Genomic DNA, 23,021 nt, shown 5'->3' with positions numbered 1-23,021 from the left:
ATTCCACAAATTAACAAACACCTGTTAATTGAAATGCATTCCAGGTGACTACCTCATGAAGCTGGTTGAGAGAATGCCAAGAGTGTGCAAAGCTGTCATCAAGGCAAAGGGTGGCTATTTTGAAGAATCTCAAATCTGAAATATATTTTGATTTGTTTAACACTTTTTTGGTTACTACATGATTCCATATGTGTTATTTCATAGTTTTGATGTCTTCACTATTATTGTACAATGTAAAAAATAGTAAAAATAAAGAAAAACCCTGGAATGAGGAGCTGTGTCCAAACTTTTGACTGGTAGTGTACATGTTGGCCTAGATTTAGTCTAGATTTGACAAACAATAGCCTTACTTCTAGGATCCTCTGACTTCTTCCCGTGCCCAATGTTTGCCCAATGTTTAGAATTTTGCTTTTCATTAATAAACAGGCATCGGTAAAATGCTTTGAATGGTTTCTGTTAATTTCCATAACCATTGTCATGAATTATATAATGCTAATATTTATAATATATTTTACTTTTTTAAGATCTTCCATTCACCCTTGAGAGGAGTCGATTTCCTCTGCGTCGGTCATACTCAATGACAATTAATAATGCATAAGGACAAACATTTGACAAAGTCGGCATATACCTTCCTGCCCCAGTCTTCTCTCGTGTGGCATTTTCCAGAGCTCGATCATTCACATACTTATTTGTCATTCAAACAAACCTCAACCCAAGGTAAATTCCAAAGGAAATACATCACCCAAAATATAGTTTTGAAAGACGTGCTGTAAAGAAGGTGTGCAGCAGGATTTTGGTGTTATGTTTGTGTGCCTGTTCATGGTAGGTATTTGGGTATCAGAAGCCACTGTTTTGATTATGAATGCTAGACAGGTGATGTGTGTGCTACTGTTGTGGAATTCACAATGCTATAGGCCCTATTTCCTTACCACTGTAATGTAGCCCTTTTTTTAAAGAATAACTTTTAGAGAGCAATAAAAAAAAATTAAGAAAAAACTCTACATTTCCTGATGGTAATCCTTTCTGTGGCAAGGATTGTCACAGAACATATTAGGCCTACCATGTAGACCTACACATTTAATTGGGCGGCAGGTAGCTTAGTGGTTAAGAGCGTAGTGCCATTAACCGAAAGGTCGCTGGTTCTAATCCCCGAGCCGACTAGGTGAAAAATCTGTCGATGTGCCCTTGAGCAAGGCACTTAACCCTAATTGCTCCTGTAAGTCGCTCTGGATAAGAGCGTCTGCTAAATGACTAAAATGTAAAATGTTATATATTTAAGCTCAGATTTGCTAGCAGTGCTTCACTGTCCTAAAAGACTAAATGCATTGATCAGAATTAAATACTTTTCTTACCGTCCGTAAGGACATGGAGCCGCTAGTAAGGTTTATAATACATTTATAAACTATTGCAGCTGGGTGCTCACCTCTAGAGCACAAATCCCGAAGGAGAAGATGTCAATGGCATAGTAATCCTCAGCTGCTAGACATAGAGAGAGAGAAACAGCGTTTATTCGAACATAACATGTATGATATTAACTGCCTGGTCACAGCATGGTGGGAAATTCCATAGTGAAACTGGCAACTAATAAAAGCATGAAGACCAGACATACAGTACATATACTTTATCAAAGTCGAGGAAGGCTCAGTAAAACACTCACAGCCGTATTCAGGAGAGAAGAAGTGCAGGTTCCTCTGCTCGTCTCGGTGTGCGCGGACTTTACCATGAACACTGGCCTCCAGAAACACTGGGAGGACAAGACAGGCAGCTAGAAAATGAAACCCAGACACCAGACTAGACAGAATATTGTGACGTTCACTGCGAATAAGATAGATGTGCGGCACATTATATGGTTCATACCATTCACAAACAACCGGTGCCATACTGTGGATAGAAAAGAGCAGGGTATCCAGTATTAACTTCAGTTGCAAAGATAGACGAACAATGATAATACATATTTGGGCAGTTGTAGTACACACAATGTACAGTATAGGGGTTTGCTAGCATGCAATGCGAACTGTTTTTGCTACCATTTATTCAGATGAAGCTCTCAAGTCACAATTGAACTGTTCCTAATGCATGTTATGACAGGGTTAGGTTTTAGTTAGGTTAGGGTTAGGATTAGGTAGAACATCTTTGCGGTGTGAGACCTGAGCCAATCTTGATGAGGCCGTTGTGTTGGATGAAGATGGTATCACAGGTCAGGTTGCCATGGATGACGGGCGGCTCACAGGAGTGGAGGTAACTGGGGATAAATAAGATGGCAATTGAAGATCCATTCACTTGACTGAACACTTTGGGTCTCCAACTCTGACTGAACACTTTGGCCCTGGAGAGCTGCTGGAACATGATTAGTAGAATCAGATGTGTTAGTGACTGGAACAAGAGTTAAAGACCCCATTCCTAGATTAATAGTTTACCCTGCCATTGGCTATAATCGAGAGGATGAGAGAAAGTTATTGGTCTTACCTGAGGGCTGAGAGAATCTGGGTACACCATCTCTTCCAAGCCTGGAATACATGACAGAGTGAACAGCAGACACTTAAAAAATGGAATGTGGTTGAAGTTTGCGAGGAAATAAACATACAGTTAGGACTGCAACTACTGTTTCCTGAAGGAGGGAAACAAGGTAAAAACACAGCTATGGGGAGTTGGCTCGCTAGCACCCTCTACTGAATAACATTAGAACAGCGCCTGACAAGGATTCATCCTTTCAATTCAGTACCCCCACTTCACTGAGGCCAGAACTAGGCGGCGCGAGGCCGAACAGGTGTTGTACCTCGTTTCCCTCCTTCAGGGAACAGTAGTTATAGTCATAACGGAACATTTCATTTCAGTCGGTCGACTCGGTACAACACAGCAATGGGGATACGAAATCACGTCCTAAGCGGACACCAAATGAAATGGCCCACCCAAAATTCCAACCTGACAGGAAAATCTGCGTGCTGCCTAATGACCCTCTCATGCCCCAGCTGAAATCACGATATAGGCTACACTGGGGGCAGTGACATCCAAGCGATAAAACCTCACAAAGGTGTGTGATGATGCCCAACTCACCGCATGCACAAATATCTCCTACAGGCAACCCTTTAAACAACACCCAAGACGCCGCCAGACCACTGGTGGAGTGGGCGCATACACCGTTAGGTAATTCTTGCCTTTTGCTGACATATGCCAGAGCAATAGCCTCCACAATCCAGTGGTATATACACTGCTTAGAAAGCACTCTACCACGAGCCGGATTACCAAAACAGACAGTTGGTCGCACAAATGGACTCCCCTGGTCTGCTCAATGTACATGCGTAACGCTCGTACCAGACATAGGGCATGTAACTTTTGCTGCTCCTCAGAAGCAAACGGAGGAGGCAGAAATGGAAAAAGTTCAAAATCTAGAGACCTGTAGGACATAGTCATGACCTTAGGGGTGAAGGCTGCATTAGGACGCAACGTCACCTTGGAGTTGCCAAGGGCGGGGTGGGGTGAATGGAGAACGTGTGGAGATCTCCAAAGTGTTAAGCCGAGGCCAAAGCCACGAGCAGTACGGTCTTGTAGGAGAGGATCTTCAGATCCACAGACTCCATCAGTTCAAAGGGGGCCTCACACAGCACATCCAAAACCAAAGTCATATCCCAAGTGGGCTCAATAGGTTTAGAAACCGGCCTGAGACGGCACACACCTTTTAAAAACCGCACCGCAAGGGGATGAGCCACTGGAGTGGCACCATCAATTTCCATATTACACGCTAAAATAGCTACCATATACACCTTCAGGGTGGAGAATGAACAGCCCTGCTCGAAAAGCCCCTGTAGGAACATTAAAATGTCCACCAGAGAGCTCTGAAAAGGAACAATTCCTTTATTTTGGCACCAAAGTATGAATGCCCGCCATTTATATCCATACAACCCTTTCATGGAGGGTGCCCTTGCAGACTGTATAGTCGCAATAGCGTTCAGCTGTAAACTCCTTGCCATCAGATTGGATTCCAAATTGCCGGCTGCAGGTGCCAGACATGCCCATGCGCCTGGGACAACGAGTCCCCGCCCAAAAGGCCAATGATCTCCGCGACATGAAAGTACAGAAATTATTCACAATGAAACCCAGAGACTGAACATAGGAAAGGTCGTTCGGGCCAACGGGGAGCCACAAGGCAACGGCAAGCCCTCCTGACGCTGAATCAGATCCACAGGAGGAAAGGCGTAAAGGAGGGTCAGAGGCCACTGGTGCACGTGAGCATCCGTTCCCAATGGAGCACTCAGGTCCCTTATCGAGAAAAATTGCAGACAATGCACATTTTCTTGCGATGCGTAAACATCCACGTTGGCCCTGACTAATATTTCCCATATCTGGGAGACCACCCAGGTGTGCAGCCTCCTGAGAGCGGGGGCCCCCCATGGATAGCAGCCTCCTGAGAGCGGGGGCCCCCCATGGATAGCAGCCTCCTGAGAGCGGGGGCCCCCCATGGATAGCAGATCCGCACCCGTGTTGAAGCGCCTGGGAAGATGAGTTACTAGGAGCTAGGGAAAGTGCGCACTGCTCCACAGCAGTAGAGAGCGAGCTAAGGATACGTCTGTTGATGTACGCCACCACTGGTCCTCACCAGCTGGCCTGCCAACAACGGGAGAAAACGCCTGAGCGCTATGCACACCGCCAACCGCTCCAGGTAACTGATATGCAGTGCGCTCAGCAACACTGTTCCCAACCCCCAAATTGAGCTGCCCTCACACAGCGCACACAACCATCGGGGAAATGTGTCTGTCGTGATCACCTTGCGGGATATAACTTGACCCATGGGCGTCCCCAGCGACAACAACCGCGGGTCCCTCCACCGAGCCAGAACCCTTAGGCATGACGTGGACACCCGGAGTGACCGGTTTAGGTGGGGCTAGGTGTCCAAGTGAGTGTCTATCACCCACCACTGGAAAGGTCGCATCAGCAACAGCCGAGGGGAACCACGGCTATCATAGAAGCCATCATCCCCAATAGGCGCGAGCACTGGTGAAAATGCATTGTCACCCATCCGAAATTGCTTTGCTTTATCTTGGCCAGGTCGCAGTTGTAAATGAGAACTTGTTCTCAACTGGCTTACCTGGTTAAATAAAAGTGAAACAAAATATTTAAAAAATAGGGCCAAGCAAAGACGGAAACCCGCCTCCCTCTGTGGGGACAAGAATGCACAATTCTCGCCTGAGTCTAACTTGAGACCCAGAAATAGATTGTGCTGAGATGGAGTCAAACAGCTCTTCTCTTGATTCTCTATGAAATCCAGAGACTGAACATAGGAAACCAGCATGGCCCCGTGTAGCTCAGTTGGTAGAGCATGGCGCTTGCAACGCCAGGGTTGTGGGTTCGATTCCCACAGGGGGCCAGGGGGGCCAGTATCAAAATATATGCACTCACCTACTGTAAGTCGCTCTGGATAAGAGCGTCTGGTAAATGACTAAAATGTAATGTGTGCAACACCACCTGCTCCCTCGACTCCGCTACCACCAGGTAGTCCAATATCCTGAGCCCCAGACACCACATAGGTGCCAAACCCCTCTCCACAACTTTGGTGAAAGTGCGAGGCGAGAGGGAAAGCCCAAAAGGGAGGACCAGTATGCTACAGCCTTGAAATGGAACCTCAGAAACTTTTTGTGAGGGGGATATATGGCCACATGAAAGTACGCATCCTTCAGGTCGATGGAGGTGAACCAATCGCCCGGGCACACTGACTGTAACAACAGGCTGTTCATGCATTCTGAATTTGTAGACCCTGAGGCGCTTGTTTAGGGCACTCAGGTCTAAAATTGGACGGGAAGTCCCTCCCCTTTTGGGAACCAGGAAATCCCAGCTGTACCAGTTGTCATGGGCCTCTGACATAGGTACCACTCGGACTGCCTGCTTCTGGAGAAGGGAAGGAATGTCCTCCCTCAAAACGGGCGCTGAGGCCTCGGGAACAGTCGACGTAATGGCGGCGTAAAAACGTGGGGGACGTACAACGAATTGTAGCCTGTACCCCAACATCACTTTTCGCATAATAAAGGGCGCCATTGGTCGACACAGACAGCGAGTCTCCCGTAAAGTGCCATCTGAAGGGGCGGAACGCCATCTTGTGGACTGGGAGAATTTGTGGAAGCAGGAGCAGACTTCCAGGGCAACCCGCTTAGCCGCCGTACCTCTGTCTGCAGACCCTCTAGAAGATGATGCTGCCGCAGCAGCAAAGGTCCTCCAAGGAAGGAAAACGCGCAGCGCCGCCTCCTGCTTCTTTTTTCTTCACAAAATGAGACTGCATAGACTCCAGGGCCGAGCCGAACAACCTCGTAGGAGAAATCGAGTCGTCCAAGTACCACTGCCTCTCTCTCTCCGGCACCTGCGACAAAGTCAATCAAAGGTGCCACTGTGCCACCACCGTAGCCTCCATGCTTCTTCCGAGCGCCAAGAGACGGTGCAACGGGACAAGACAAAAATCATCCGTAGCACAAATCTCATCTAAAAGCTCTGCTCCCCATTAGCCAGAACTGTGGCCAGGTCAGCCAACAGCTCAGTCTGGTAAACCTGCAGCACTGTGACCGTGTTCAGGGACCAGGCGTCCACCCCCTGGGCCCAGTAAACCAGGGCCAGTCAAACCGGGACCCGGAAAAACGACAGTGCTTATTTGGGAACGATGGGTTGGGGTTAGCCATCCCTTTGTTAGCCCATGGGGCTAGGCAGCCGGCTAGCTTCCAATCCACTGGAGGAGTGTGGACAAGCCCGGCCCCCTCCGTACCCATGCAATATCAGCTTGGCTGAATGCAGCTGGGCCCAGGTCATCTTAAGCTCATTGATGAAGTCTGGAAACAGAGGCAGGCGGTGCTTGACTGCGGCTAGCACCGGTGGCAGGTATTTCCCACCAAACCTGGATGCCTTCCGCCGCAGGCTGGGAGGACGGCCACTCCACTGACAAGTAAACACTAAAAACTACGCCCTTATTATCATATTACCCAGCATGCTTTATTGCAAGTTGATTTTCAGAATTGTTTCAATACCTGTGTTTTTGCCTGTATTGATTGGTTGATTAATCTTATGCTACACAAAGATAAGTAACATACACTGAGTATACAAAACATTAGAAACACCTTCCTAATATTGAGTTGAACCGTTCATAAAGGGTTCTAGGAAGAACCCTTCAAAGATAAAAGGGTTCTCAGTAGAATCCTTTATAGAGGGTTCTAGGTAGAACCATTTACAGGGTGTTCTATGAAGAACCCTAGATAAGAGGGTTCTATGTAGAACCCTCTGCAAAGGGTTCTACCTAGCACCAAAACGGGTTCCCCTATGGTGACAAAACCTATATAGTTCTACATAGCACCTTTTTTTCTGAGAGTGTAAAGCTTGTCGCTGGATCTCTATTTTATATTTCTGAAAAAAAATTGTTAAACAACTTTTCTGAAAGATTGTCTGAAAAAAGTGAACTATTGGATGTGAATAGATCAATGAGAGCCGCGCTAGAACCCAGGGATTCCCCTGCTATTCCATCTGTAGCAGGGACGTGTGGTTGCCCTGAAGCCAAACCCTCCAACTCTGTCTCAGATAAAAAAAACGGAAGCGGCCAGAGACACAACGTCGTCATCCGAACGTGAGTCCTGTGTAACACCGAAGGAAACCGAAATATCAGCCGGCTCTATGTCGCCACGCTGGGAGGATAGCTACATGTGATCCAAATAACGAGCCCAGATCCACCCACGTATCCTGCAACTCAGACTCCGCAGAGGTTCAGGCACCTGGGGAAGGAAATTCAACTTCAGTCCCACCAAGCCTTCTAAGGAAGGCTACACGCAAAAGCTGGTTCGATCCAGGGCAGCCTGAGCATGCACCCAGCCTGAGCATGCACCCAGCCTGAGCATGCACCCATTTGGGCAAGGTCGTGACCCGGCTTAACAGACTTTGTTGACTTGTTCGTGCTAGTCATCTTACTTACAACCGGGGTTGGGGAGTTACATGTAATTTTTTTTTTTTTTAAACGAACTGTAATCGGTTATGTTACAAGTAATCAGATTACAGATACCTTAGAAATATTACATCTTCAGAAAGGATGTTTGCGAGAATAAAATACATTATGACACCTTTCTGTTTTCTCAATGACATTCAATTCAGCAAAAAGTTTGTTGCACCTGAGTGAGTCTGACCACAAGTCAGAGACCATGATGACACACCAAATGATGACCACCAATCAGAGACCATGATGACACACCAAATGATGACCACCAATCAGAGACCATGAGGACACACCAAATGCGTTTGATGGCTCCATTTTGTCTTCTTCTAATGCCTTTTAAGGGGAACGTAATCCAAAAGTAATGGAAACTAATCAGATTACGTTACTGCTTTTGGGTAATCCAAAAGTTACGTTACTGATTACAATTTTGGATAGGTAACTAGTAAATGTAATGGATTACATTTAGAAAGTAACCTACCCAACCCTGATTACAACCAGTTAGCGAGGCTAAACAGGCAGAAGAATAACTAACAAATTGGTAGGGAACTTCACGAAACTAGCTACCAAACTTGAACACACAATGTCCAGAAGGATGAGCTCGCCCTCCTTAAGTGGGACAGTTAAGTTGGAGTAAAGCCTGATAAATGTCGCATTCCAATGTTTGTTTAAGAAATACCTGTATTGTTCTGCTCAGCTCGAGGTGAAGAGCGGAAGAACTGAAGGAATTAATCATGTTCATTGGCCTTGTCAGGCATGATTCTAATGTTCTTCAGTAGAGGGTGCTAGTGTGCGAACTCCCCATTACTGTGTTGTATTCAGCATCTCTCCGTCAAGGGAAATATAGTGTTCTTTATAACAAAGATATCTACATATATTTCAGGATGTTGTGTATCCCTGGAAATAATCAGAATTAATGTAAACATTACAGTTTTAAAAACATAGCTTGTCCAAAATAAAGTGGTATCTTGGCACAACTTACCCTGGGTATGGGGTAAATTGAGCAGCGGGACAGGGTAAGTTAATATTACCACTACCTTTTTAAAAACCATGTCCATCTTTATTTCCCAAACACAATAACTTTTTTGTCTTTTAATAATTTTAAGCATCTTTTAACACAGGCTTAACACCTAACAAACACTTTGTACTTTCTAAAACACCTTTAACATAGGCCAGGGCCTGTTGTTACCTCATATCCCAGTGATAATGCCTTGCATTACACCTGGGACGAAAACACTATATTGGCCCACACAGCTACAAGGATGCACTTTCTTGCTAGGTTTAGGACCTCATATTGAAGCTTATAGAGACCCCAAATTATGTATAGAACAATCATAAAATGATCTACTTTGGTTTAGATACAGGCATCATGAAACTTCTAATATAATAAATACATTTGACTTGGTGAAAATGTTTATTTGGACCTAACTTGCTTACCACTTTTTCCATATGGTGTATTCCTTCACAAACTCCATGAAATGATGACCTCTTCCTAAATATTTGGTCAAATGATTAATTTTGTGTATGGTTTCCTAGAAACAAGGGTGGCTCAACTTACCCCTTTGGCTCAATTTAGCCCACTCTTCCCATACGGAGCTGACCGACTGAAAGGGACAGTTCAGGTATTCCCTACCCGTTTCAAACCTTTTCTCCCTACTGAACACAACCCACCTCATGGTACTGTGGGAATCAACAAGGATGTAATTAACTGACTAGTGTCACAGATGTCAGAGGGTATTTCCCCTATGGGAGAGATACACTGACCTTGACATTCATGGTCTTATGGTTTTTCTTGGTTTTCTTGAGAAACTGCTTTAGGCTTCCTGAGGACATGTACTCTGTGATAAAGATGACCTGTCAACAGATAGCAGAGAGAGATACTATCAGTCTGCAGACCAAACCAAGAGATCTAAGAGACAGGGAGAGAAACATTTCCCGAGAGTGAGTGAGAATGGTAGGGCATAGACATTGATCTATGATGAACAAAAATATAAAACGCAACATGCAACAATTTCAAAGATTTTACTGAGTTACAGTTCATAGAAGGAAATCGGTCAATTTAAATACATTCATTAGGCCCTAATCTGTGGATTGTACATGACTGGGCAGGGGCACAGCCATGGGTGGACCTAGGAGGGCATAGGCCCACCGACTGGGGAGCCAGGCCCAGCCAATCAGAATTCGTTTTTCCCCACAAAAGGGCTTTATTACAGACATAAATACTCCTCAGCACCCCCCTTCCCCCCTCCACAGATGATCCCGCAGGTGAAGAAGCCGGATGTGGAGGTCCTGGGCCGGCGTGGTTACACGTGGTCTGCGGTTGAGGCTGGTTGGGCGTACTGCCAAATTCTCTAAAACGACATTGGAGGCGGCTTATGGTAGAGAAATTAATATTCAATTCTCTGGCAACAGCTCTGGTGGACATTCCTGCAGTCAGCATGCCAATTGCACGCTCCATCAAAACTGTGTTGTGTGACAAAACTGCACATTTTAGAGTGGCCTTATTGTCCCCAGCACAAGGTGCACCTGTGTAATGATCATGCTGTTTAATCAGCTTCTTGATATGCCACACCTGTCAGGTGGATGGATTATCTTGGCAATGGAGAAATGCTCACTAACAGGGATGTAAACAAATGTGTGCACAACATTTGAGAGAAATAAGCTTTATGTGCGTATGGAACATTTCTGGGATCTTTTATTTCAGCTCATGAAACATGGGACCAACACTTTATATGTTGCGTTTGTATTTTTGTTCAGTATAGATAGCAGACTTACCCGAGCTCGACTCTCTCTCATGTCCAGCCAGTACTTATGGAACTTGACTATATTTGGGTGCTCAACCTGCATTAGGTTCTCAAACATCTCCTTTATCTTTTCCTGAAAAACAGATGGGGTGGGGAGAGGTTTGAGTACATATGTACAGTAGTAGGTGGTTCGCCAAAATATGCACTTATAAATCAGTGACTTCTACTTCCATTTGTGAGCTCGCTCTGGAGAAGTACATAGAATGGAACCAGAGGAGGCTGATGGGAGGACATGCTCATTGTAATGGCTGGAATGAAATAAATGGAACAGTATCAAACACATCAAACATTTGGGAACCACGTTTGACTCCGTTCCATTGATTAAGCCATTACAATGAGCCCATCCTCCCATAGCTCCTCCCACCAGCCTCCTCTGAATGGAACATATAGCCATTGACAATAGAAACTCTGTCTGCATCCCAAATGGCACCCTATTCCCTATATAGTGCCCTATGGACCCTGGTCAAAAGTAGTGCACTATATAGGGAATAGGGTGCACAGCCTCTGTCTGACTTTGCCATACCTCCTGTGCCTTGAAGACCTTCCTGTCATTGAAGAGCACCTCATTCCACACCACCTCCACTCCCTCCTCTGTGTCCATGGCCAGCGAAGCACTCTCAACGCCTGGGACATTACCTTGACTGATCTGCAGGGGGAGACAAACACACATGAGAGATCTCACAAGCCCCGCAGATGCCAGAACTGAGGAGGAACAAGCATAAACATGGCATGTGTCTTCTCCAGCCATAATTACTACATGTAGCTATTATCGTGAATAATTTAGATGTTTCGGAGCCAGCCAAGCTCTCTATGGCCGCAAAACGTCACAGGAGATTTAGAATGACCCTGCGTGGGGAGGATTGGCAGCTGTTTTGCAAAGCTATGCATCCCCATTTTTTAAAACCCTGAATGGATACCGGTTTTCATTTATTAAATACACGGATATGGATCTTATGTAAACTAAAATTCTATAGCACTGATGTCACATAACGCCTGACTGCTAAAAACCTGCTGCCCTGACCAACTGTGTCATGATGATGTAAAAAGAAAAGGGGGGCGAGGATCAGAAATACTGCCGGAGTGAAGAGATGGATTAATAAAAAAGCGAGACAAGGGGGAGGGGGGATGGGACTGACAACAAAAGAGATTTGGAGTGGGGGATTGGGAGAGAGGGCATGAGCAATAAGATGTGAGAGAGAAGGACAGAGCCAAAGAGAGAGAGAAAGATTTGGGAGAGGGAGGGGGAGCCGACTGCCAGGAGCATGTGCTGCTATCAGACTTATGAGGACACGGAGTCAGGGAAAAGGCCAGACTGACTCTGAGCGGAGCAGCAGCAGCACTGTTTGCATCTGTGTTCCGGTCTGGCAGAGCAGACAGAGACAGACAAGCCCTGGGCTCCCATTCCTTCCGCCTCAGATTAGCAGTGAGTACGCATTAACACAGCACTGAGATGACTGCTCAGCCCAGAATACGGCCAGAAAGAGAATAGTTAGTCACACATTGCAGCTCAGAGCTAAGCACACACAAGCTAGCTTATCCCAATCCCTTTTCCCCTGATGTACAGATAACACAAGAGGCAAAAGTGCAGCACACAGTGGTCGAACCTGTTCTTGACAGATACAGGAGGGCTGCCCTTCCTGTCTCTACGGAGTCAGAAGAATACTGAACAGTACAAAGATCAGCTGTTACCGTGAAACCCTCAGAAAACCTGAGAGGTTCAACGGCTACACATCTACTGTAGTATTCAATTGTACGACGCACCCAAACCCATTCCACTTGTTAATATCTGACAGTCACTTAATGAACCTTATCTAATCTCCCACTTCAAAGGCACGCTTGATCAGCATTGATCTTTTACAGGATGCGCTGTGTTTCCCTCATGTAAGATTGACATTTAACTTATTTGTATGTACAGAATAGGCATAAGCAATATTTGATCATCACCACTTCTCAAACCACCCTGTACAGGAGTAAAATAATCCTTCTGCAGGAGGATTTGAATGGCTGAAGAAATATTTAGAATCGGCGCCAGTTGGCAGCTGGAAGTGGTGTTTGTATACAATGCAGTACCATACCTAGAAAAAAGTTTGGTCCAAATCGGATTTTAAATCAAATCAAATCAAATCTTATTTGCCACATGCGCCGAATACAACAGGTGTAGACATTACAGTGAAATGCTTACTTACAAGCCCTTAACCAACAATGCTGTAAAATTGCCAATTTGGGTGCAATCAATTAGCTTAATTGCTCAGAGATCACATTTTATTTCAACAAAATAATGTTGTTGGAATGCTAATTGTATCTGTTTCTAACAGAAACAATTTCAGAACAATCTCTTGTGCTTTTTGAGGTGGAACGACCCAGTCTGTGCTCGTCAGCAAAACATGATAGGCTTGTATAATATAATGATCACACAGTATATAATGGCTAGGCCTAATAATACACTGGAATACAATGGAAACTAATGTTGCTGTAGCCTTCTGTTATGTATTTGTTTCCCATTTATATTATCCATTCATCTCAAAAAGTTGGGGTGGAGAGGGGGTACTAAGCTAATATATGGAATTGTTTTAAGATGGTCATACCATGGATCATTTAGCTATTTCATTTGGAATTTTAGGACCCCTTTAGGTATTCCAATGTTTTATTTGATAAAATATTAAATTAGGCTTTTACTACTATAGTTCATAGAAACGCATTGATTAACACATTCATAACTGGCAAAATAGACTGAAAAAAAAAATCATAAGGAATAAGGTTTTGAAGTGTCTGTCCTATGTCTAGGAGATATAAGATAGCTAAGGAAATATTTGACATACTTCCATTCGTTTGTATGGGTTACCTTCAGACGCTTGTGGGGGTCATAGAGCAAAACGGAGAACACCATCGTGTTCGTGAGAGTCTCCCCTTTCATAGAGTGACCATAACAGTTTGTGTTTGAATTTACGATTAATATTTTATTAAATAGTAATTACACATACTGTAGTTATAAATGGATTCAAAATGGCCTCTTTCACCACAGTGTGTTACCACATTGTTAATCAACAAGCCCACACCCAATCAACAGACCCACCCTGCTGCGCCCACTGCCATAAATATACAGCCCAGATGACAGCAGCCTGCCACATTGGCATCCTACCAGGCTGCTTTGGCCAATGCTCTGCCCACCTATCGCTGCGTTCTACCCAAGGTGCGTAGGCGATTGGCATTGGCACATGATGACTTGACCGCATATGCCTACGTGAGGTTGCAACACAATGTTGACCGCACAAGATGCTTTTAATATCACTGTTATGTCTGTAGAGAAAACCACATTAATCTACTTTACAAGGGGTGTAGAGCCTAACTGGCATATATAAGCAGCATGTGAGTTTCAAGTTTGGGGAAGATAATTTTCACCATAATAATGCAGCTTTATAATAAAAGCTTATAATTTTAAGCTAAACTTTCTGATCAGTTGTGTCAGCCATATTGCATAAAAAAGTTTTTTTGATGATAGAGGTTGTATTCATTTGGGATCTATCGCATCCCACAACTGTCCCAGACTATGTTTGGAATATCTATTTCTCGCACCGAATAGGTCAACTTTTGTACTATGGGGGATAGTAGATTGACATAGGCTAGTGCTTTTGCTGTTCGTTAGGCCTACTCATCTTGTTGGCTGACGAAAAGTAAATGTGGACAGTTCTTCCAATATCTTCAATATGCACCTCGGAATTGAATAAGGACGAGCGCAGCTGCGTCCACGATGTGTCTGTCTTAACTTGTAGCCTGTGAGAAAGACCAGATCACATGACGGAGAGCCGTGTGAGTAAGAGACACTTCAGATTGCGCAGCACACTCAGGGAGAAGGGTACAACGCAGCACTCCGGCCTACAAAAGGCATGTTTTTTTTAGGGTGCATTACGGCCACATAGGGGATGCCGCTGTAAAATTTGAGGCATTATCAAGTGCTTGTCAAATTGTGAATGAGAGACTATTGGAGTGTGTATAGCCTGTGCAAAAAACAAAGCAGAAGGGCCTCTTGAGTGGCGCAGCGGTCTAAGGTACTGCATTGCAGTGATTGAAGCGTCACTACAGGCCCGGGTTCAATCCCAGGCTGTGTCACAGCCAGCCGTGACCAGGAGACCCATGAGGCGGCACACAATTGGCCCAGCATCGTCCGGGTTAGGGGAGGGTTTGGCCGGCCGGGATTTCCTTGTCCCATCGCGCTCTAGCGACTCCTTGTGGTGGGTCAGGCGCCTGCAAGCTGACTTCGGTCGCGAGCTGGACGGTGTTTCCTCCGACACATTGGTGTGGCTGGCTTCCAGGTTAAAACGAGCAGTGGGTCAAGAAACAGCGCGGCTTGGCAGGGTCACGTTTCGGAGGACGCATGACTCTCAACCTTCGCCTCTGCCAAGTCCATAGGGGAGTTGCAGCGATGGGACAAGACTAACTACCAATTGGGGAGAAAAAGGGGTAAAAGTACAAAACAATAAAATAAATAAATAAAGCAGAGCTCATGCCTTTCAAGCGACTTTTTTCAAATCATCATTAGAGTCTCATCATGCAGCCTTACAATGTATTCAAAATCAAAACATATAGCCCAACATTTGTAGAACAACTAAAGTTAGATTAATAACTCTAAATTAAGCATATAGGAATACCTATTTATTTGTTAACCGCTCAACACAGAATGTGCCCACTCCCTCAAATCATTTGGAGAAAATATTTCTATTTTATTCAGCTTTATTCAATTGTATTCTTCATACTATAAAATAATATAAAATAATGCCACGGAATTATAAGCAAATCTTGTCTGCTAAATGAACTAGTGTAACCCACAGCCATATGGCATAGCCAGATCAGGACCTAACATAAGGACAACTCAGAGTATGCTATTCTGTTCTTCTGAAATAGAATACATTTTCTTCATATCATGTTTCTTTAGACCTGTCTAAAATAAATAATGGCTGTATTGCGACGGTGTAGGCTATATTACATGGATTTATTAAACTTGGCTTGTAGGCTATGTGTGGAAGCCAGGAGATGCTAAATGTGTTTATGTTAATTAACGGTCAATTACCGTGAGACCAATAGCTATTTGCTTGACAATCACCGGCTGACGAAATTTCGTGACCACCACAGCCCTAATTGAGACATGGATTGTGTATGTGTGCCATTCAGAGGGTGAATGGGCAAGACCAAATATTTAAGTGCCTTTGAACGGGGTATGGTAGCAGGTGTCAGGTGCACCGGTTTGAGTGTGTCAAGAACTGCAACGCTGCTGAGTTTCACGCTCAACAGTTTCCCGTGTGTATCAAGAATGGTTCACCACGCAAAGAACATCCAGCTAACTTGACAACTGAGGGAAGCATTGGAGTCAACATGGGCCAGCATCCCTATGGAATGCTTTCAACACCTTCTAGTCCATGGCCTGACAAATTGAGGCTGTTCTGAGAGCAATATTAAGGTGTTCCTAATGTTTTGAACACTCAGTGTACGTCTGCCCAACGTAGGCACAACGTATAAAGGATACATCGGGAAAATGCCGTTTAGACAGTGTTTTCTCATTGGCAAGACGTCTCGCAGATGTATTTAGAATGCCAACATTCAAAATGTCAACATTGTTTATACGTCGCTAGACATCAACATTCTATTCTGATGTCTCACCTAAAGCCCAACATCCTACATCCATGGCACTCGTACAACTATTGAATAATATCTCAAATGCTGTTGACAACAACTAAATGATCATTGGTGTTTTTATTGACCTTTCAAAAGCTTTCCATAGAGTTGACCACGAAATACTACTGCAGAAGCTATGCACGTATGAGCTCCTAAATACAGAACTAGATTGGTTTAGGAGTTACCTGTCCAATAGGAAACAGTTTGTTGCATGGACAAAGAGTTTCTGAGTATAAAACCGAAAGGTTCGATCCTTTGTCAGTAACTCTTTTTGATCTATGTTAATGACTGTATTTAATTTCTGATTGTGTATTTTTTATATTGTTTGCTGATGACACCAACATCTTCCTGTAACGATAAAGACGGTCAAAAACTTATGGGTAAAATGAATTTGGAACAAAATAATGTTGACAACTGGTTTAAATCAAATAACTTCTCCCTCCCCCCCCCTGTACTTGCATTTATTTTTTCTTCTTTACCCCCTTATTCACCATCTGTTTTCCTTCTTCTTTGTGTAAACCTAAAATTATTTGTTTCTCTTTTAAAAAATCAGTTTTTGTTTTATAAGCATTGAAAGGGGAGAAGGGTGACTACAAGCCCCTCTGGGTTTCTTACCTCTCCTGCACTTTCTTTTTGTTTACCTTTTAAACCATCATATTGTTTAGTATTTTTTTTGTTGTATGCTATTAAAAAAAAATACAAATTTAAAAAAAAACTTCCCAATGTGCAAACGCTCTCCAAACTACATATTCCCTCACGGAATTTGATACGTCGGCCAAAGGTGTGCGTGTTATCTGGGTTTGGAAAATGTAAATCACAATAAAAATCGCAGTATCGACTCAATACATATAGAATCGTGAGAATCGCAATAATATCATATTGTGAGGTCCCTGGCAATTCCCAGCCCTAATAGTAAGTGAAGTGCTTTAACACCTGGTCTGGACCAGAACAAATCTGTAACAATCCTAGACGTCTATGTTCCACAAGTTTGGACAGTACAGCACAGCACAGCACAGTAGAGGTCAACACAGTACAGTACAGCAGAGTTCAGTACACTAAATTATACTGTACTCTATAGTGTGCTCTACTGTATAGTACTCTACTGACCTATACTCTACTTTTCTTTTCTTTTAGGTTTTCCTACTTACAAAGCATGTAGAGGTCTGTAATTTTTATCATAGGTACACTTCAACTGTGAGAGACGGAATCTAAAACAAAAATCCAGAAAATCACATTGTATGATTTTTAAGTAATTCATTTGCATTTTATTGCATGACATAAGTATTTGATCACCTACCAACCAGTAAGAATTCCGGCTCTCACAGACCTGTTAGTTTTTCTTTAAGAAGCCCTCCTGTTCTCCACTCATTACCTGTATTAACTGCACCTGTTTGAACACGTTACCTGTATAAAAGACACCTGTCCAGACACGCGATCAAACAGACTCCAACCTCTCCACAATGGCCAAGACCAGAGAGCTGTGTAAGGACATCAGGGATAAAATTGTAGACCTGCACAAGGCTGGGATGGGCTACAGGACAATAGGCAAGCAGCTTGGTGAGAAGGCAACAACTGTTGGCGCAATTATTAGAACATGGAAGAAGTTCAAGATGATGGTCAATCACCCTCGGTCTGGGGCTCCATGCAAGATCTCACCTCGTGGGGCATCAATGATCATGAGGAAGGTGAGGGATCAGCCCAGAACTACACGGCAGGACCTGGTCAATGACCTGAAAAGAGCTGGGACCACAGTCTCAAAGAAAACCATTAGTAACACACTACGCCGTCATGGATTAAAATCCTGCAGCGCACGCAAGGTCCCCCTGCTCAAGCCAGCGCATGTCCAGGCCCGTCTGAAGTTTGCCAATGACCATCTGGATGATCCAGTGGAGGAATGGGAGAAGCTCATGTGGTCTGATGAGACAAAAATAGAGCTTTTTGGTCTAAACTCCACTCGCCGTGTTTGGAGGAAGAAGAAGGATGAGTACAACCCCAAGAACACCATCCCAACCGTGAAGTATGGAGGTGGAAACATCATTCTTTGGGGATGCTTTTCTGCAAAGGGGACAGGACGACTGCACCGTATTGAGGGGAGGATGGATGGGGCCATGTATCGCGAGATCTTGGCCAACAACCTCCTTCCCTCAGTAAGAGCATTGAAGATGGGTCGTGGCTGGGTCTTCCAGCATGACAACGACCCGAAACACACAGCCAGGGCAACTAAGGAGTGGCTCCGTAAGAAGCATCTCAAGGTCCTGGAGTGGCCTAGCCAGTCTCCAGACCTGAACCCAATAGAAAATCTTTGGAGGGAGCTGAAAGTCCGTATTGCCCAGCGACAGCCCCAAAACCTGAAGGATCTGGGGAAGGTCTGTATGGAGGAGTGTGCAAACCTGGTCAAGACCTACAGGAAACGTATGATCTCTGTAATTGCAAACAAAGGTTTCTGTACCAAATATTATGTTCTGCTTTTCTGATGTATCAAATACTTATGTCATGCAATAAAATGCAAATTAATTACTTAAAAATCATACAATGTGATTTTCTGGATTTTTGTTTTAGATTCCGTCTCTCACAGTTGAAGTGTACCTATGATAAAAATTACAGACCTCTACATGCTTTGTAAGTAGGAAAACCTGCAAAATCGGCAGTGTATCAAATACTTGTTCTCCCCACTGTATATTTTTGTTGCATCATCTTTGAAATGCAAGAGAAAGGCCAGACAGTGATGTAGGATTCTAGATGTAAATTAGATGTTGTCCACCAGATGGCAGCAGTGTGTGTGCAAAGTTTCAGACTGATCCAGTGAAGAATTACATCACAACACAATATTTTGTATGAAGTCTGCCATGAGTTTTCCCAAATGTGCCGAATTGGTTTTCAAGTACATAACTATAGAGAACATACAAAAATGCTATGGTAATACAAAATGTAAGTTTGCACACTCCCAGGAATGTCATAAATGATGGATCATTAGCTTCCCTACAGAAAATACACTAGCCTTCACACATCTAGATCAGAGGTGAATGTACAAAACCAGTTGCCGTGATAAAAGTGTTTTGTTGTTGTGCACTATACTCAAACAATAGCATGGTATTTTTTTTAGCTGTAATAGCTACTGTAAATTGGACACTGCGGTTAGATTAACAAGAATTTAAGCTTTCTGCCCATATAAAGAAAGTTGGCTGTTGTTTACAACACCATTCTAGTCACATATCGAGCAACAACAGTCCCGTATAAGGGACACAGATCCCGTAAAGGTTAAATACTTTTCAACGTCCATGGACGTCCGGTGTCGGGCTGGTGCTCAGTGGGTGAGAGGGCTGGTTACAGTAAATGGAAAGAGAGGGGATCATGGGTAGGTGTCAGTAAGAGCCGGGAGAGGAGACATTAACTGGAGAGAGAGAGAGAGAGAGAGAGAGAGAGAGAGAGAGAGAGAGAGAGAGAGAGAGAGAGAGAGAGAGAGAGAGAGAGAGAGAGATGAGAGACAGGGAGGAGTTTTCCAGACTGTTTTCACACTCTTGGTTTGACCACCTTGCAACAGAAAGAAAACAGTTATGAGCTGAACATTAAAGTATGCCAGTGGAAGGGAGGACAGTAGCAGGTGACCCAACTGTGGTTTGTGACTACTATGAATTCCCATTGTAGCCAATTCAGTTGCAGTCATTCTGTTACATATTTTTGGGTCATTGCTTACGAATGATGTGTTTTAATCACTTAATAAATCATATAAATCGCATTGTTATCAGTAAAAACACTATAACTAATTGGTAGGTCTACCTTTACTTGTAACTTCTGTGAACTTTCATTAACCTCCCTCCTCATGATGGAGAGAAATTAGAAAATATCTTAAAGATATGTGGGTTTTTGGTAACAGAATGACACTAGGCAATATTTCTTAAACTTACAGAAGGCAAATAATTTCAGCAAAATTAAATATAAATGTTGATATTAGTTGGCAGGGGTCTTTACTTCAACATTGTGTTTTTATGTATTTCTAATATCTTTTAAGACTTTTTCTGGTAGATGTTGTCTAAGCCCTTTTCCATCTGTTTGACCAGAAATCAAAACCTTTGCTTATTACACATTTTTCGGATGGAAAATGGTAGAAACATTTATATATGCCTTAATTTCTCACAAATATAGACTCTTCGCTTTCATTTGACACCAAATTTGATATGCTCCTATGAACTCCACAGGTTTGTGCTCATGGGGCTTTTTACACGGAAATGCCCATTTGCAACATGTTTGTTTATTTATATATTTTTGTCATTTAGTCGACTTACAGGAGCAATTAGGGTTAATTGCCTTGCTCAAAGGAACATCGACAGACTTTACACCTAATCAGATCTTGGATTCGAACCAGCGACCTTTCATTTACTGGCCCAACGTTCTTAACCACTAGGCTACCTGCCACCCTTTTTACATTCACTGTACCAGTCCATTTCCTGATACTAATAAACAAGGAAACTGGTCAGATACATTTTAGATAGCTTTGAGTTATATTAGTATGGCAAACAAATGTCATAATTTTTAATCAGCTTGCTGTAGATCATGCTGTTGAATCCACAGGCAGTCAGCCACAGGACATCCACAGACACTCAGCCACAATCCTCTGGCCCTGGGCCACAGGGGAAGGGAGGGGATCAGAATGGGGTCAAAAATGCAAACTAAGCTTTTCACACCAACTCCGGATACACTTATAGTAGGCATAAATAGGCTTGTGGATGCCCATCTCTGGCTCTGCTCCAAACCCTAACTGGAGGAAACCAGGGCCGCGTCGCAAATGGCACCCTATGGGCCCTGGTCAAAAGTAGTGCACTATAAAGGGAATAGTTTGCCATTTGGGACACAGACCAAATGACTGAAGATCTGATCTCAGACCTCCCTGGACATAACCTGATTACAGATACACTGCCGGGAAACCCAACACTAGAGACATCACCACTACACACACAATGATGATGAGTGAAAGCTCATCCACATGTGCCACGGGGCCAGCGTATTGTCTCTGTGTTAGACAGGGTGCTAGAATTAGTGCGCTGAGTCAGGCAGAGAGAAGAGGACCGAGGGAGGATTAGGGAGAGGTGGAAGGGAGGATGTTATTAATGCCCTCTACAATGTGGCAGCTTGTCACTATCTATAGCCATGCAGTGGGTGTCTCTGTACTGTACTCACTATAGCAGAGAATAAATGAAAGTGCCTTTGTCTGAGGGGGATACAATGTACAGTTGAAGTCGGAAGTTTACATACACTTAGGTTGGAGTCATTAAAACTCGTTTTTCAACCACTCCACACATTTCTTGTTAAACTATAGTTTTGGCAAGTCGGTTAGGACATCTACTTTGTGCATGACACAAGAAATGTTTCCAACAATTGTTTACAGACAGATTATTTCACTTATAATTCACTGTATCACAATTCCAGTGGGTCAGAAGTTTACATACACTAAGTTGACTGTGCCTTTAAACAGCTTGGAAAATTCCAGAAAATGATGTCATGGCTTTAGAAGCTTCTGATAAATTATGTCAATTAGCCTGAGTAAATTGGAGGTGTACCTGTGGATGTATTTCAAGGCCTACCTTCAAACTCAGTGCCTCTTTGCTTGACATCATGGGAAAATCAAAAGAAATCAGCCAAGACCTCAGAAAATTCTGGTTCATCCTTGGGAGCAATTTCCAAACGCCTGAAGGTACCACGTTCATCTGTACAAACAATAGTACGCAAGTATAAACACCATGGGACCACGCAGCCGTCATACCGCTCAGGAAGGAGACGCTTTCTGTCTCTTAGAGATTGTGACGTCACGAGAGGCTACACAGCTTTCAGCGGGATTGCTCAAGTAGTGCAAGGAGACAAGGTTCCAACAAAACAAGGATTTTATTATAGGTCTTGGGAAATTAACGAAAATATAACAAAATTCTGTTCTCTTGTGGCTCTTTAAGGGTTAACAGTTCAGGGATGTCTCTTCCACATCCAAAATCATAATTCTCACTCGCTCAGATAACTTTTCCCCAGCCTTACTGTAGTCCACGTTGCAGCTAGTGGCCAACCCAGCAAAAAGTCCTTCCAAATGTCTCTCACGTATTTCCACCGGTGCATATATCCAAAGGTGAGTATTTCCCAAAGGTAAGTATCTCCAAATCCTTATATTCCTCATGGAAGTGGACGTGCAGCACTCTTGTCCTCCAGAGAGCCCAGCTTGGAGACTGTGTCTCTTCCCTTCCCAAACCTTCAGCTCATCAGCTCCTCATTTGTTTCAGCTGCGTGGGAAGATTGGCCATAGAGGGGTGGAGTTCCCGACCATACCAGCAGATGGAGCCATAGCTGTCTGGGTTTGCAGCCATCTCAGGGGATGTAACGTCCCTCCAGGACACAGCCTCTCGTGACATCACACATCCCCTCCTCGGGACCGACGTCCTCGTCGGGGTAAAGGCAGCGAAGAAGGCATCACGCCGGGAGAGGGCGTCCGCATTGCCGTGGTGCTTGCCAGCCTGCTCTCTCTTCAACTCCTCCACCTCTAGGACCAGGGACTCAGCCTCCTGTTGTCTCTCCTTGAGTTTCTTACTGAACGCATCAGCCTTGGTTTTAGCAGAGTTTAGCTT

The 23,021-nt window shown here is 44.0% G+C and overlaps 1 protein-coding gene across 3 annotated transcripts in view; it reads right to left on the bottom strand.

Moving 5' to 3' along the window:
- LOC121550045 (nuclear receptor-binding protein 2) overlaps positions 1-23,021 on the bottom strand; it is a 73,505-nt gene that overhangs the window by 10,830 nt on the left and 39,654 nt on the right. For 2 of the 3 annotated variants that reach the window (XM_041862128.1, XM_041862126.2), the window contains exons 2-9: positions 11,276-11,398; positions 10,724-10,825; positions 9,713-9,802; positions 2,467-2,507; positions 2,148-2,242; positions 1,858-1,881; positions 1,658-1,744; positions 1,424-1,479 (exon numbers count right to left, since the gene is read on the bottom strand). In XM_041862128.1, coding sequence (XP_041718062.1) covers positions 1,424-1,479; positions 1,658-1,744; positions 1,858-1,881; positions 2,148-2,242; positions 2,467-2,507; positions 9,713-9,802; positions 10,724-10,825; positions 11,276-11,398 — 618 coding nt within the window. The remainder of the gene's footprint in view (positions 1-1,423; positions 1,480-1,657; positions 1,745-1,857; positions 1,882-2,147; positions 2,243-2,466; positions 2,508-9,712; positions 9,803-10,723; positions 10,826-11,275; positions 11,399-23,021) is intronic. The other variant, XM_041862127.2, reaches the window with a different exon arrangement.

Source organism: Coregonus clupeaformis, chromosome 34 (genome assembly GCF_020615455.1).
Source record: "Coregonus clupeaformis isolate EN_2021a chromosome 34, ASM2061545v1, whole genome shotgun sequence".
NCBI lineage: Eukaryota > Metazoa > Chordata > Actinopteri > Salmoniformes > Salmonidae > Coregonus > Coregonus clupeaformis.
The sequence above is the reverse complement of the archived record's forward strand: the minus strand, read 5'-3'. Positions and strand labels throughout refer to the sequence as shown.